At 38.2% G+C, this 16,060-nt stretch overlaps 1 protein-coding gene and 1 pseudogene across 4 annotated transcripts; both read right to left on the bottom strand.

Annotated features, from left to right (window-relative positions):
• Window positions 1-837: 837 nt before the first annotated feature.
• Window positions 838-2,814, bottom strand: LOC121772561 (50S ribosomal protein L7/L12-like). Of its 4 annotated transcripts, none has more exons than XM_042169707.1 (2): window positions 2,107-2,814; window positions 838-1,286 (listed from the first exon to the last, which is right to left on the bottom strand). In XM_042169707.1, exon 1 carries the CDS (start codon window positions 2,684-2,686, stop codon window positions 2,108-2,110), a length of 579 nt encoding a protein of 192 aa, XP_042025641.1. In that variant the 5' UTR covers window positions 2,687-2,814; the 3' UTR covers window positions 838-1,286; window position 2,107. The 4 variants fall into 4 exon arrangements, with proteins under 4 accessions (XP_042025641.1, XP_042025640.1, XP_042025638.1 ...); XM_042169706.1 differs by having other exon boundaries at window positions 838-1,230; XM_042169704.1 differs by having other exon boundaries at window positions 838-1,144.
• Window positions 2,815-5,189: 2,375 nt separating this feature from the next.
• On the bottom strand, window positions 5,190-6,993 carry LOC121771100 (annotated as a pseudogene).
• Window positions 6,994-16,060: the final 9,067 nt, after the last annotated feature.

Raw genomic sequence — 16,060 nt, 5'->3', positions numbered from 1 at the left:
GCAAAATATAGACTCCACTAAATAATTTTTTTCCTTAAATTTTGTGTCCAAAACAAAGTACTTCCTATCTCCTACTTGTAGCGTTTCTTTCCGGCCGTGATTTTGCAAAGGTAATACTCCCTCCGTCCCCTAATAGGAGTCGTTGTTTGACCGGACACGAGTTTTAAGAAATGTAAAGAAAAGTTGGTTGAAAAAGTTAGTGGAATGTGGGACCCACTTTTTTTATATTGGTTTTATAATAAAATGTGAGTGGAGTGAGCTAGTGGAATGTGGGACCTACTACCATTTATGGTAAAAATAAAGAGTGACTCTTAATGAGGGACGACCCAAAAAGGAAATTAGCGACTCTTATTCGGGGACGGAGGGAGTAATAAATAGTTAAAGTAGAGAAAAATTAAAGTAAGAGAGACAATAATATAGAAGAGAGTCGCTCATACATTATTATCTTACTTACATTACTTTATCTCTACTCTAACTATTTATTATCATTTTTGCAAAACAACGTCCGATTTGGAGCGCCTCACTTGTAACAGGACGGAGGGAGTACATCACTTGTTAATTATGAGGTTGTCATAGTGAACAGACCCTGCTCTGGAAGAGCTGCTGCAGATATAGCAAGCACACTATAACTCCATTATCTAGATAACTCGAACCCAGCTAATAGTTACTCAATTAACAAAAATATACACTAAACTTTATCCCTCTAATTTCTTGATACATCAATAGTACAGCTACAAGTACAAGTTTTGCTTACTTGACTCAACTTCTAACCATTTTATTGAAATTGTGTGGCCGTGTTGAATATACAGACATTTCCACTTTCCTTGAAGAAGTAAATGCCTTCAATCAATTTCCTCTCAATTAGAGAAATACTGAAAAATATGTTAACATTTTAAAATGTAAATCCAAAGCAATTCTACACTAATAATAACCACACAAATTTCTGGGACCTGCTAGATTAGTTCAAGTATGAAGCTGCAACCAGGTTTTCACATGATCGTTCTAAGCTGCTTATAATAAAATGAAAAACCAGATTCTGCCCAAGTCACTGCATCACCAGAAAATCAGCCCGGTTCCTCCCTTTGCTCATCAAGTCACTTGTGTATGTGGATAAAAGCCGCCATTGCTGTTGCAGCAAAAACGGCTGAAAAGAATCATTGAGAGATCCATATGAGTAGTCAAAATGATTCACTTCATAGAAGCTAGCATGACCATGAAACCTAAGTTCGACTGCAAAGCAATGGACAAAATGTGTGCCAAGTTCAAAGCCATTCTTCAATCCAATCCTAAAATACAATGATTCAATATGCAACTCAGACACACCATTCGTGTGGAATAGTAAGTACACGCCTAACTCAAATTCAACGCATCATATGATTCCTAGCACAATGCTCGGAGTGGTGATTGTGGCACATGAACAAGCCATCAAAAGATCCAATAAAATAAACACCAAACACAACCAAAGATTGGAATGAAACAGCAATCATAAATTCTGGAAGACAAAGGAAATTCAATCATATATCAAGGTCTCAGCCATGTTTTACTTGAGTATCTCTACAGGACCTTCACTAAAAAGAGTTCAGAAACAGATATAACAACACACCCGAAACAGAATCTCATTTGAGAATCTAATTATGAAGCTTAAACCACAACAGATGCTATCCTTTTTGTAAATAAGGTAAATTCCATCACCAACATCCACCATTAACACAAAAACTCTACGAAGCACTTCAAGAAAAATTCTCCAAAGCTCAATTAAGAAATACAAGATTAACTAAGATATAAACCAGCATCGAAATAGTGGATTGCAATATTGAGCTATGAATAATCATAGATAACTAAGCAAATGTCAAAACAAAAATTAGCAAAATATTCAAAATGGCAGTGAAAATACTGCAAATTTGTGTTTACCCCCAAATTTTTACCTATCTATTTCAAGTTCAATACATGGATTTTCCATAAATATCCATCCTTGCTTCAGTAACAATTTCAATAGGATCCATCACATAGTGAAATCCATCAAATCCAAACCAAAAATAAAAAAAAATCAGCTACAAATTTTCAATTAGAACATCAGGAAACAATGAGTATGATCAACAGCTTTACCTCACTCCATGGTCACTTTAGCCCCAATCTCCTTCATCTTCCCGATAATCTTCTCCGCCTCGTCCTTCGTCACGCCTTTCTTCAGCAACGTAGGCGCTTTCTCCACCAAATCCTTGGCCTCCTTCAGCCCCAGATCCGTGCACGCCCTTACTTCCTTAATAATCTTAATCTTCGCACCCGCATCGAAACCACCCTCTAGCTTCAAATCAAACGACGTCTTCTCCTTCTTCTCCTCCTCCTTGGCCGCGCCTCCACCGCCTTTCCCCTTCCCTCCCGCCATTCCCGGTCCGAATCCCATCCCGGGCATCATAACCGCCATCATCGGCATTTCCTCAATCCCCAATTTCTGCCTCAGAACCTCGGCAAGGTCAGCTATCTCGAGCAGTGTGAGATTAGAAAGCTCGTCGACGATTTCGTCTACTGGTTGGGATGGGGAAGGCTTCGATTCCTGAGCTGTGTCCGAGAATCGGCGAATTAGATTAGGGCTTTTCAGCGGGGTTGCAATTCGGGGACTGGGTGTGATGGATTTGGGGAGGCGGGTGAGGGATTGAGAGAGGAAGCGGGTGAAATAGTGTCTCATTGCCGGAGAAATCCTAAATTTTATCGGAAAAAAAAGCAGTAATTTGCAGAGGTAGAGATGGATTTGAAGAATCGGAAATTAGGGGTTTGGCTGAAGAAATGCGGAATCGAAGTGATGAACAAACAGGGTTTAAGGATTCGGGTGGGTTATCTTGAATCTGGATCCTAATTTCAACCCGGATGGATTCAAAGGTAGAGCTATCAAATCGTGCGGGTTGAGTCGTTATCGTGTCAACCCATTATCGACCCAACCTAATCGTATCCCAACCCAACCCGAAATCATTTATCGTGTCCCAACCCAACGGGTTCGTGTCGGGTTCGTGCGTATTATTGTGTACCCAGAAAAAAAGTCAACTCTCTATTAATGATAGTAAGTTAGCTTGACACGACACGATAATGACTAAAACATGATGTTATTATACGATTTAAACATGATATTACACGATAAAATAAAAAATTACCAAATTAAAATAATTATTTTCTTAATCAAAATAATAAAATTAAAGCATTGTAATATTAAATCTATATAATAAAACTAAATAATTAAAAAAAATTAATTAATATTTTTTAATTAATAAAATTAAAGTATAGTATTTTTTAATTAATTAAAATTAAAGTATAATATTTTTTAATTAATTAAAATTAACGTATAATATTTTTAATCAACAAAAATAATTAAAAATTAAAGTTTAATAATTTTTTAATTAATAAAAAATAAATTTTTTCCTTAAACGTATAACCCAAACCCGACCCAAACACGACCCGACCCGACCCAACCAGTTATCTTCGTGTTCTTATTGGGTCGACCCTATAAGGACCCAAATTCTGAACGTGCGTGTTCGTGTCGTGTGAATTTCGTGCCGGCCCGTGTCGTGTTATTGTGTCGTATCAAAAATTGCCAGTCCTATTCAAAGGCCAAATATTTTGAACTAATGGGAATCAAAACAAATACTATGTGGCTAAACGAAAAAAATGGAATATACTATTAGAATTTTCGACTTACATAAATACACTCAATTTAAATCAATAATGGAATATGATCCTCCATCATTTCCAAGAAAGATGATCCCTTCCTTAGATAACACAAGATTTTATATAATTTTAATTTGTATGTTAAACGGAGGGAGGTAAGTAAGAGAGAATGGATGAAGTAGAGATAAAGAGATTCTCATTTTTAGTACTCCCTCTATCCCTAAAAAATATGTACTTTGGGGTCCGTACGAATTTTAATGTAAACTTGGTGAAGTAATTGAGCGGTAGAGAGAAAAAGTAAATAAAGTATTGTTAGTGGAGAATAGGTCCCCCCACCTCATTAGAGACAAAAGACTTTCCAAAATTAAAAAGTACAAATTCTTGTGGAATGGACTAAAAAGGAAAGAGTGCATATTCTTGAAGGACGAAGGGAGTAATAGGTTATCTTGGTTGGAATAAATCAAAGGAAAAGTGAGTAATTTTAATGGGACAAGGATAATACTTATCTCCATTTTGTTATTTATGTAAAAGTATGTATTTTTATACTTATTGGTTATGGTTTGTGTTAGGATGCTAATTATCTTAAATTGGTAATTATTAATTATTAGTACTAATTATATCAACCACCTATGTTATATATGTCAACACGAAGACATTTGTATGTCAACTAAATTTTATTGACATACGAATGTCTTTGTGTTGACATGTAAAATAAATGCTACACAAATACATCTAATTTAGTTGACTTACAAATGCTTTCGTATGAACATTTACTCTGCCGCCGCGAATATGGGTCCTGTTTTTTAATTTTGGTACGTTCGCGAATAGGAGTCTCGGTTCATAGTTACTACAACTGGTAAAGAGGCCGCACATTCAACTAACTCATTCCACTCCCATATCATTTAAAATACAAGCGAGACCCATAATCCAGTAAATTTCTTTCACCTACTTTTCTTAACATTTCTTAAAACTCGTGCCTAAATGAAATTAGACTTCTCCTCACGGACGGAGGGAGTATAACATAGGTTGTTGACATAGTTAGCAATTGATCACATTCCTAATGTAATGCTGAGTTAATTAATAATTTAATATTCTGTCAATCCCTGAAAATTTATCACATATTTCTATTTTTGTTTATCCTTAAAAATTTATCACCTTTCACTTTTACCATTTTTGGTAGTTTACTCCATATTCAACTAACTCATTCTCACTCACATTTTATTATAAAATTATATAAAAGTAGGACACACATGCCACAACATTTTCAACTCACTTTCTATTAAATTTCTTAAAATTCATGCCTGATCAAATGGAGACAAATTATAAAGAACGGATATGGATGGAGTACATACTACAATATTTTATATTGGATGAAAATAAGAATAATTTTCCATGTACAAGTCTTTCATTTTTATTTATTGCTTAGCATTCAACAATTTTTTATGTGCCTTGCACGATCCATAATCAACATAGAAATACAACGAAACTACACGACATAGTAATTCCCATTAATAATTAAAGCAACAATAAGATTTCACATAATCAAAGCAAAGAAATACACATGTGGAACAATAAATTATGGAGTAATAAAAAGACAAGATGATGATTGACGCATGTTAAAAATGTAAAAATCAAGAAGAAATCTTCCTGCAGTTGGTCCTGATCTCTCCTCTGCGGCCAGTCAACGGCGAAATGTTCCCCATTTTCACCATTGACTTCGCAAACTGGTCGAAGAAGGCCTCCTTGCTCTCCGCATATCTCTTCACCAGCTCCAGAGTTTCCTAATTCTTCGTCACCGGCACTTGGTCCGAGCTCAACAGCCCCCTGAACCTCAGCAGGTTCCTGAAGTAGCTGTTGTCGAAGCTCGTGGGAGACACGAAGTCGAGGGGGAAGAGGTTCTGGTCCCCCCGGACTGCGGGACCTCGTCCGAAGCTGGGCCGAGTAGGACTGCTCCAAGCTCATATCCGCCTTCCCGTTTCCCGTCTGGTTGTACAGCCTTTGTCTGAAGCTTGTGCATCTTGCCTTTCCTATGGTGTGGCTTCCTGCAACATCCCACGTCAGAAAATCAGAAATTGTGCAAACAATATATAAGTGCTAACGCCTGGCAGTATCGTACTAATGTGGAGTTCAGATGTGTATCGTTGAACCCTCACAAAGGGAAAAGTGAGAATTGATGGTAGTACGCTAAACTAGGGAAAAATACCGAAATACCGCACTTATCGTATCGAAAAAAATCATTTTTTCGGTATACCGCAATTTTTGGTAAAAAAATCTCCGAAAATCTTACTTTAAAATATTTTGTGTATAAAATAGATTTTTTTTGTATAACGGTATTATGGTATATCATACCGTAATTTGGTATACCGCAATATACCAAAAATTCGGTATGGTATATGTATTTATATCACAGTTTTCGGTATGATATGCAGTATGACGTTCTCGGTATGGTATAACGTACTATACCCACCCCTACGACTAAACATATAAATTATTTTACCAGATAATGCTACAAGATCAACAATGTTTAATCCTTGTAGCTTTACTTTGGTGAGGATTGTTTGGAAGGTGTTGTTTGGAGCAGGGATGTTGTGGTTCGACCCACTCAAGCTTGCGCCTCTGGAGTCCCTTCGCCCCAACGGGACCACCCAGCTCGGCCCACCGGCTCGGCCCACCGGCCTGAAATTGTATTACATTTTCATGTTATACCTGAGTTTATTAAACATTTCTTGATACATATGTTGGCCGGGCTAGGCCACTTTTTATACAGTAAAAGTGACTCGGCCCGACCAATTCAACGAATTAATTAGTCCAAGATGACGGACTCACAAGCACGGTGGAATCTCTAGCAGCAATGGCCAGGATATCTGCACAAGAGACAGTTCGAGGGCAGGCTTTCTCGAGTGCTGATTTGATCTCATCAATCACATCGAATGCACGAACCGATTTTCTGTTTGGAACAGAGTTTTTCTCACTGGTTATGCCTCCGCCATTGTCCAAAAGAAGTGATGCATCACATCCCTTAAAAAAACAATCAAGATTACTTCATTCTGAAAAAACTGATTTTATGTTTTTGTGCATATATAGTTTTACGAGAAATAAAGTGATACGAAAGCAGTCGTGGAAATGGAGCCTGAGAACTGAGGCGGCCATGCGAGGCTCTTTGGCGACGGCTTTGGCAACAATGGACTCGACGATTTGGAGAGTTTGTGCGCATGATCTATCGTAGAATTGTGGGTAGAGATAGCCTCCATTTGTGTTGTGGCAGAAGCAGGGAGGAGCAAGTGATACAAGACTAGTTATGATGAAGAACAAGTTGAATATGATGAACTTAGCCATTTTTGTGTTGTTTGTTGCACAATTGCTATTGAGGAAGGAAAAACTTGTTTGATGATATGGGATATGGAATGTCAGTAGTATTTATAGAGTTACATTTACACACACAGAGAGAGTAATTGGAGTTGGTAGGATTTTGAGTTGGATTGGTTACTACTGTCTCAAAGATAGAGATTAGCAATTTTTGTATGGTCTGAGTTTTCATTCTTCTTAGTATTTAATTTTGATTTGAGCTATTAGAAATGAGTTCGCACACTCCCTTAAAAGATTTTATAAAGGGGAGATTTATCCATACTGTTAGGATCTTTGTGAATATTGAAGAACAATTGAGAAACCAAGAAAACTCTTATTGAATTTGAAGAATACACTTTGAGCTACATTACAAACTCAGCAACTAACGGACTTCTTATACTAACTTTGAACACAACGGCTAGTTAAGATCAATGGCTCAGATTTGATCTTCTTCAACTAACTCTGATCCTACGGCTCCTGAACGTTCCTATGCTTATGAGCTTGATTAAGCTCTCGGGCCACAGCTAAGCTATCCATGTTCTTTACCACATATGATCCATCAACACCTCACAAACTCCACCTTGATGGTTCAACTGTTATGCAGAATTGAGTCCTCTTTGTAGATTCACCAACTTCATGCAAATGTCTAACTTCGATCTTGGCAAAGGTTTTGTTAACATATTTGCTGGATTCTCGGCAGTAGCAACCTTAAAAACTTTCACCTCCTCTTCCTCAATCTTCTCCCTTATGAAGTGTAGCCGCACATCAATGTGCTTACTCCTTTCATGGTATACTTGGTGCTTTGCCAAACATAATGCATTGTTGTTGTCACAACCAGTGCTTATAGTCTTCTGATTTATGCCGAAGTCCTTGAGAATTCCCTTGAGCCAACATCCTTATTTCACAGCAGCTGTCAAAGACATGAACTCGGCTTCTATGGTTGACAAGACAACTACTCCTTGAAGGCTGCTTTTCCAGCTTATCACAGAACCGAACAGAGTGAACAAATATCCTGATTGGGACCTCCTAGTATCCAGGTTTCCTGCAAAATCAGAGTCAATCTAGCCTACTAGTGCATCATTCTCAGTCACCCTTTCTCCATCAAACAGAATTCCAACATCAGTAGCCCCTTTAAGATATCTGATCAGCCATTTCAGAGCAGACCAATGCTCCTTCCCATAATTGGACATGTATCTGCTGGTTAAAGAAATTGCTTGTGCTATATCTGGCCGAGTACTGATCATTGCATACATTGCACTTCCAATAATATTTGCATATGGGATATTCTGCATTTCTCTCTTCTCTTCTTCAGACCTTGGCACTTGTTCCACTGTCAACTTATAATGTTGTCCCATTGGCACTGAAACTTCCTTCACATTATTCATCTTAAACTTGCTGATCAATTTTGATACATAGTCAGCTTGTGTCAGCCAGATCTTCTTGCTCTCCCTCTTTCTTATTATGGACATGCCAAGAATTCTTCTTACTGGTCCTAGATCCTTCATTTCAAATGCAGATTGAAGATCAACTTTCACCTTCTGAATTTCTTGTAAGTCAGCCCCAGCCAACAACATATCATCTACATATAAGAGTAGATAAGCAACCATAGCTCCACCTGCTTCCTTTATGTAGACACAATCATCATAAGCTGATCTTAAGAAACCACTCTTGACCATGTGATTATTGAATTTCATATGCCACTGACGGCTAGCTTGCTTCAAACCATAAATGTTTCTTCTCAATGGGCAAACCTTTTTCTCATCTCCAGATTTCACAAATCCCTTAGGTTGAGCCATGTATATGATTTCCTTTAAATCACCATGTAGAAAGGCTGTCTTGACATCAAGTTGTTCAAGCTCCCAATCCTTCTTAGCTACAATGACCAACAATATCCTTATAGATGTATGCTTCACCACCGGAGAAAACACTTCATCATAGTCAATATCATGCTCTTGTGTGAAGCCTCTAGCAACGAGCCTGGCCTTGTATCTGATCCTTTCACCATTAGCAGCCTCTATCTTCTTCTTGAAGACCCATTTACAACTTATTACTTTCCTTCGATTTGGTCTCTCCACCAGCACCCAAGTACCATTTTTAAGTAGTGAATCAATCGCATCCACCATTGCTTGCATCCAACTCTCCCAGTCCTTGCTCTGTACAGCCTCCTCATATGTGCTAGGCTCAGAATACTCTATGTCCTCTGCCACTATCAGACAAAAGAACAAGAACTCAGCATCAGAGTATCTAGTTGAAGGCTTGTAATTCTTCTTGACTCTATCTCTGGCTAGTCTCCAACTGCCTGGTGCGATTGGACTGGAAGTTTGTGTCTGTTGTGAAGATTGCTCGGCATCAGTAACTTCAGATTCCTTACTCTGCTGAAATCCCCCATGCTCCACTTCAATCTCAGAAACTCTTTCATGTTCAATCTTAGAAACAACAGTCCTTTTCTTGAAAGACAGCTCATGCTCCAAGAAAATGACGTCTCTACTAATAACAATTCTGCCATTTCCAGGTTCCACACACCATAGCCGGTACCCCTTTACTCCTGGATGATATCACACCATGATGCACTTGAGAGCCCGAGCCTCTAGCTTGCCTTGCTTAATATGTGCAAAAGCCAAGCAACCAAAAGTTCTCAAATTTTCATAATTCCCAAGTCTCCCAAACCATCTATTATCGGGAATATCTCCACCTATGCTTGATGAGGGACACATATTGATGAGTTTTACTGCAGTAGAAGCTGCCTCAGCCCAGAACCTCTTCTCCAATCCGGCTGCAAGCAACATACATCTAACCCTTTCAAGAATAGTTCGGTTGACTCTCTCAGCCACACCATTTTGTTGGGGATTCATGGGGACGGTCCTATGCCTTTTAATTCCCTTAGCTTTACAGAATTCATCAAACTTCCTTGACAAGTATTCCAAGCCATTATCAATCCTTAGACAACCAAGTTTCAGCCCCTTCTCAGCCTCTACTCCAATACACCACTCTTTGAATCTAGAGAATGCCTCTGATTTCTCTTTTAATATGTAGATCCAGATTTTCTTGGAGAAATCATCAATGATACTCATATAGTACCTGCCTCCACCAATGGATTTTTCTTGAGCCGGCCCCCACAAGTCACTGTGGGCATAATCCAAGATCCTTGATGAAGTATGCACTGCCTTTGGATAAGGCAATTTCTTAGCCTTTCATAATACACATTCCTCACAGTCTGCTGGATCAATATCAGAACCCTTGCATTTCACCACACCCTTCTGATCAACTCCTTCACTGTACACATGGCAAGATGACCAAGCCTTGTATGCCAGAGATTCAAATTATTTGATACTGCCACATGATATTCATCCAGGCTATTCATCAAAACTGTAGTTGATGTGTAGTATAGACTTCCCTTTCTTTTTGCCTTCATGAGCATCTTCCCATCCTTGTTCACAATCATCTCTCCATTCTCAGACACTACTTTGCATCCTCTACTCTCAAGAGATCCCAGAGACACCAAATTCCTCTTAACCTCAGGAATATATCTGACAGAATTTAGAATGATCAAGCGGCCACTGTCAGCCTTTAGCTTTATTATTCATATCCCCTTTACTTCACAGATCTGATTGTTTCCTAGAACCACAGATCCAGAAATTTCCTTCAGATCATCAAACCAATGCAGATTGGGGCTCATGTGGAAGCTGCACCCGGAATCATGTTAGGGTTTGTATATTAGAAATCACCTTTCGAGTGATTGAATACTGTAAAACTCTAATTATTATTTTCCAATTAATGCAACAGATTATTTTTATCGTAATGTTGTTATGTTTCACATTTAATGGATGTTTATTGCATATTTAAATGTATAAGTGAACATAACAAAGTCTAAGTCTTTGTTTTAGTAGACCGATTGTGGGCTGCGCTCAATTTAAGGTACGCGGTCAGTCCTGAACAATGAAAAATAAGAATTTCACAACCTAGATAGGCCTAGACTACCTATCGTGAAAGGTTACAATGTCAGTCCGATTATTTCTAAGCCTTATTGAAATATGATGACGTTGGTGTGGTATATAGCACTGAATGGATCTAACAACAAGACGAGTCTTTATGCTATCTACTGAAAAACGAGGTCTTGATAATTAATTTCTTAATCAATGTACGTTAGCATTGAGCATACGATATCGAGTATCTACTACTTTGACTTACCAAAGGTGCGGGTTTTTCGTCACCCAACGATCCAGGTATATTGGGTAGTGGTGATCATTATCTGGCGGTGCTAGGATTATTATTATGTTGAATCGTGCACGAGGAGAGTCTCGTTTGATAACATCCACAAGAGGAGCTCGAAACAAGGTTTTATTATTCGGAACCTAACTAGTTGGAGTTTTATTACTCTATGAATAATAAATAAGAGTTTTTGCTAAGTCCACTCTTGGAAATTAAAATATGTTAATTAATTAAGTCCATAGCAGACATTGATTAATTAATGGATGTTTCTATCTTAAGCGCGTGAAATAAAATTAAACAAATTAAAGGAAACTCGGAATACTTGTAATTTCGGATTTGGAAAGGCAGTGCAATATTACTTCTGTAGTGGCTGCTTGTAATATTCCAATATAAGCTTGTATTAAATTGTTGGTTCAATTTAATTAGTAAAAAGCTAATTGGGTGAGGCCATGTCCAAATTCTTCCTTAAATCCCTGACTGGGCCCAATATGTGACTTAATATAAATAAGAGAATAAAGGAGACAGAAAATAACACTTTTTCTCTTCAAAATTTTCGTCCACTCCTTTTGAGAGAGAGAGAGATCGAAAATTGCTTTCTTCCGTGAGCAGAGTTTTGTCTTCGTTATTCAAGTCCTAGTACACTGGTGAGATTTTCCCACACAAATATCAGTCTACAGTCCGGGACACCAGTCAGAAGATCCGAGGTCGAGTTCTGAAGATCTTCACGTGGAGAAGACGCAAGCCATCTTCGATTCTTCAGCGAATCAACGAGGTAAACTGGCTAACTCTATAGTATACATGTTTTAGGATGTATTTGTTTTAAGGCATGATTATGATTCAAGTTATGAGCATGATACGTGGTATAATTACGCTAATAGAATTTGTCTAAATAATCTGCTAAGTAGATCAAATTCATGTGATCGGTTTTATTCATGCACGCTTCCGCTGCCAACCCCTTCAATCATGATCCAAGAACCATTCTCTACATTCTCCATAACATTCAGAGCCACTGGAGCTTCATCATCTTCCACTGCCTGAGTGGTATTCACAGCTTTTCCACCCAATTCTGCATGTTTCTTTTTCCAACCGTAGCAATCTTTCTTCAAATGACCCGGTTTCTTGCACCAATGGCAAGCACGAGTCTCCTTTTGATCAGTTGGTGGTGCTTGCTTGTAGGTCTCATTGAACTTCTTGAATAGCTTCTTCCCCTTGAACCTTTTGACATTTAGGCTCACCGAGATAGAATCAATAGATCTTCCTTCTCCTTTCTGTAATTCTTTAGACCTCAAGGCCGATTGCACTTCAAGAAGTGTGATGGTCTTCTCTCGGCCATAAAGAATTGCATCGCGTAGCTGATCATAACTCTGAGGAAGTGTATTCAATAACAATATGGCCTTGTCTTCATCACCAATAGAAACATCAATATTTTCAAGATCGTCTACAGTCTTATTGAAATCCTCTAACTGCTCTAAAATCGATTTTCCATCCACAAACTTGTATTAATATAGGCGCTGCTTCATAAGCAGTCTATTGGCTAGAGATTTGGCTAGAGATTTGGTAAGATATATGCTTTCAAGTCTATCCATGATACCTGCGGCTGTAATTTCTCTTGATATCTCTCTCAGAACTTTGTCTCCGGGGCATAATACAATCGTGCTGAATGCTTTCGCTTCAATCTCCTCATCTTTCTGAGTAGACTTATCATCCGAGGCCTCTGCCTCCTTTCCATTCGCCGTCTCCTTCGCCTTTTTCGTCAGAGCCGAAGATAGACCCTGCTGCGTAAGCATAGCACGCACTTTCATCCTCCACAAGGCAAAATCGTTCTTGCCTGTGAACTTTTCGGCTTCAAATCTTGATGCCATCTTTGCGTTGTGGATTCGATTCCAACCGGAATAGTATCGGAGAAAATTTCAGCTTCCTTTCTTCCCACCGGACGGCGCCAATTGTTAGGATATTTGTGAATATTGAAGAACAATTGAGAAACCAAGAAAACTCTTATTGAATTTGAAGAATACACTTTGAGCTACATTACAAACTTAGCAACTAACTGACTTATTATACTAACTTTGAATACAACGGCTAGTTAAGATCAATGGCTCAGATCTGATCTTCTTCAACTAGCTCTAATCCTACGGCTCCTGAACGTTCCTATGCTTATGAGCTTGATTAAGCTCTCGGGCCACAGCTAAGCTATCCATGTTCTTTACCACAGATGATCCATCAACACCTCACACATACTTATATAAATAAGACAAGATTATTATCAAGTCGACATAAAATAAGATTTTAAATGATTTTTAACACGCCCTGCATGTATGGGCTAGAATGAATATCAGACTTCCACACATGAGGTAGACAAGACACGAGATAAAGAGATCCATCATCAATGTGGGCCGGAATGAATGAGCATCGGACTTCTACATGTGAGATAGACGAGACAAGAGATAAGAGATAAAGAGATTCATCATCGATGAGGATCAAACAAAAGAGATCAGAGATAAAGATATATTTTTCATCGACTTGGGCTTGCTTTGATACCATATTAGAAATGAACCACCCACTCCCTTAAAAGACCTTTCAAAGAGGAGAGTTATTCAAACTTATACACTAGATGAGATAGGATCATTATCAATGCGACATAGAACAAGATTTTAAGAGATTTTTCACATGAAAAAAATATAAAGTTGAAATACGATATTTGATTAGAGGAACAATACCTCCATCACCTGCTCTGTTGACAAAAGGAGATAAACTCAAAATACTACCTCCGTACCCCAAAATTTGTCCCGGTTTGACCGGGCACGGGTTTTAAGAAGTGGTTTGACTTTGTATTAAATGAAGGTGTGTAGTGGAGTTTGGGTCCCACATTGATTTTATTCTTTTATTCATGTCTTTTAAATGAGGTATAAAGGGTATACTTAAAGTTTTTACATCCATTTTATTTGTGTGATTAACATCTATACTTAACCAATTTTCTGTAATTAAAATTTTTATACGAAAATGACTGATAATTGATTAAATACATTGGCTCACAATTCTGGAAAAAAATTGCTCAATGTATGAGTACATAAATAAAAATCGGCCTCTGCATTTCCAAATATAGGTGCTGCCACCCTAATCCATACATTTTGAGAGGGAATTCCCCAACAACCTACTACACTTAGGAGGGAAATTAATTCAAACTAATGGAGGGAACATCATTTCATACACACAATAATGGAGGGAAATTCAAGCTACACCTATCTATAAAAGGAATAGTTACAACTACAAAATGAGATTTTTAGAACTAGTGCCCTCATAAAAATTTCATCACTGGGCTATGGAAGAGCCTGCTGGAAGAGACTCACGCTAATACCAAGCACCACCAAAAATCTGCTAGCTCAAAGTCTGCTGCAATTGAGCCAGGCAGGAGAAGTACCATATGGAGCTATTGAAAAGGCAGCAAAAGAGTTTGGAGTATGCCGGAAGATAGTCCAGAGAATATGGGCAGAAGCAAAACTTCAAATTCAGAGTGGAGTACATGTCAACATAAGAGACAGAGTTAAAGGCTACGAGCACAAAGACAAATTCCATCTTGATACTGGCAAGGTAAGAGATCTTTCAGTTCTTGAGAGATCTAACATCCGTAAGATTGCTTCAAAACTTGATGTAAGCAAGAGCACAGTTGGTAGGTTTGTGAAAGAACAACATCTCAGGCCACACACAAATGCTATAAAGCCCCTACTTACTGCCTCAAACAAATTAGCAAGAATGAGATGTGGTCTCAGCCATATTCAACCACTCATAGTCAACGGTATGCTAAAATATCACACAACGCACAATGTAGTGCACATAGACGAAAAATGGTTTACATGGCTAAGACTTCGGATAGATACTACCTGCTGCTAGATGAGATTGAGCCATATAGATCATGTAAGTCAAAGCGGTTCATCACAAAGGTGATGTTTATATGTGCTGTGTGTAGACCACATTTTGCAGAAGATGGAGAAGTAATTTTTGATAGAAAAATATGCATTTTTCCATTTACAACTATGGAGCCAGCAAAGAGAAAATCCAAGAACAGACCAAGAGGGACTATGGAGACAAAGCCCATTCAATCAGTGAACAAGGAAGTGATGAGAGAATGCCTAATTCAAAAGGTACACTTTTTCCCCCTTATTTATTCAATCACATAGTAACAGATCATATATGTGTAGATCATACCAACAATCAAGGCAAAATGGTCAGAGAATATAAGTAAAGAGATATTCATTCAACAAGACAATGTCAAGCCTCATATAAACCACAATGATGCAGATTTTCTGTCAGATGCTTCCACAGATGGGTTCAAGTTCCATATCAGGTGCCAACCACCACAATCCCCAGATTGTAATGTGTTGGATTTGAGATATTTTAGAGCAATCCAATCTCTACATGATGATAAAGTGGCTACGGGAGTGGATGACTTGTTGAGGAATGTGCATAGCTCTTTTGATGAACTTAGTCCATACACACTCAACAATGTTTTCCTTACTCTACAAGGTTGTCTAACTGAGAAACTTAAGGTGCAAGGGGGAAATGGCTACAAAACTCCACACATGAATAAAGAGAGGTTAACAAGGACGGGGACACTACCAGATGCATTAGAGGTTGAAGAAGGAATTATGAAGGTTGTTGTGGCATACCTCCAACTGCTAGAAAATGATGTGAGTACAAATTATGACATCTCAGGTGTCACTGAAGCTGTAGGCTTCTAGTTCAGCATGTAGGAATCATACTTTTTGTCAGTTGGGTGTGTAAGCCTCAGAATTAGGTGTGGCTTATGCTATTCAACTATTTTTTGTCATTTTGTAAAGCCTCCAAACTTGTA

The sequence above is a fragment of the Salvia splendens genome, chromosome 16 (genome assembly GCF_004379255.2).
Source record: "Salvia splendens isolate huo1 chromosome 16, SspV2, whole genome shotgun sequence".
NCBI classification, from domain to species: Eukaryota; Viridiplantae; Streptophyta; class Magnoliopsida; order Lamiales; family Lamiaceae; genus Salvia; species Salvia splendens.
This window is presented reverse-complemented; position numbering and strand designations above follow the sequence as displayed.

Excerpts from the sequence above, each read along its gene's own strand:
- LOC121772561 (XM_042169707.1), bottom strand. The coding sequence starts at position 2,686 with ATGAGACACTATTTCACCCGCTTCCTCTCTCAATCCCTCACCCGCCTC.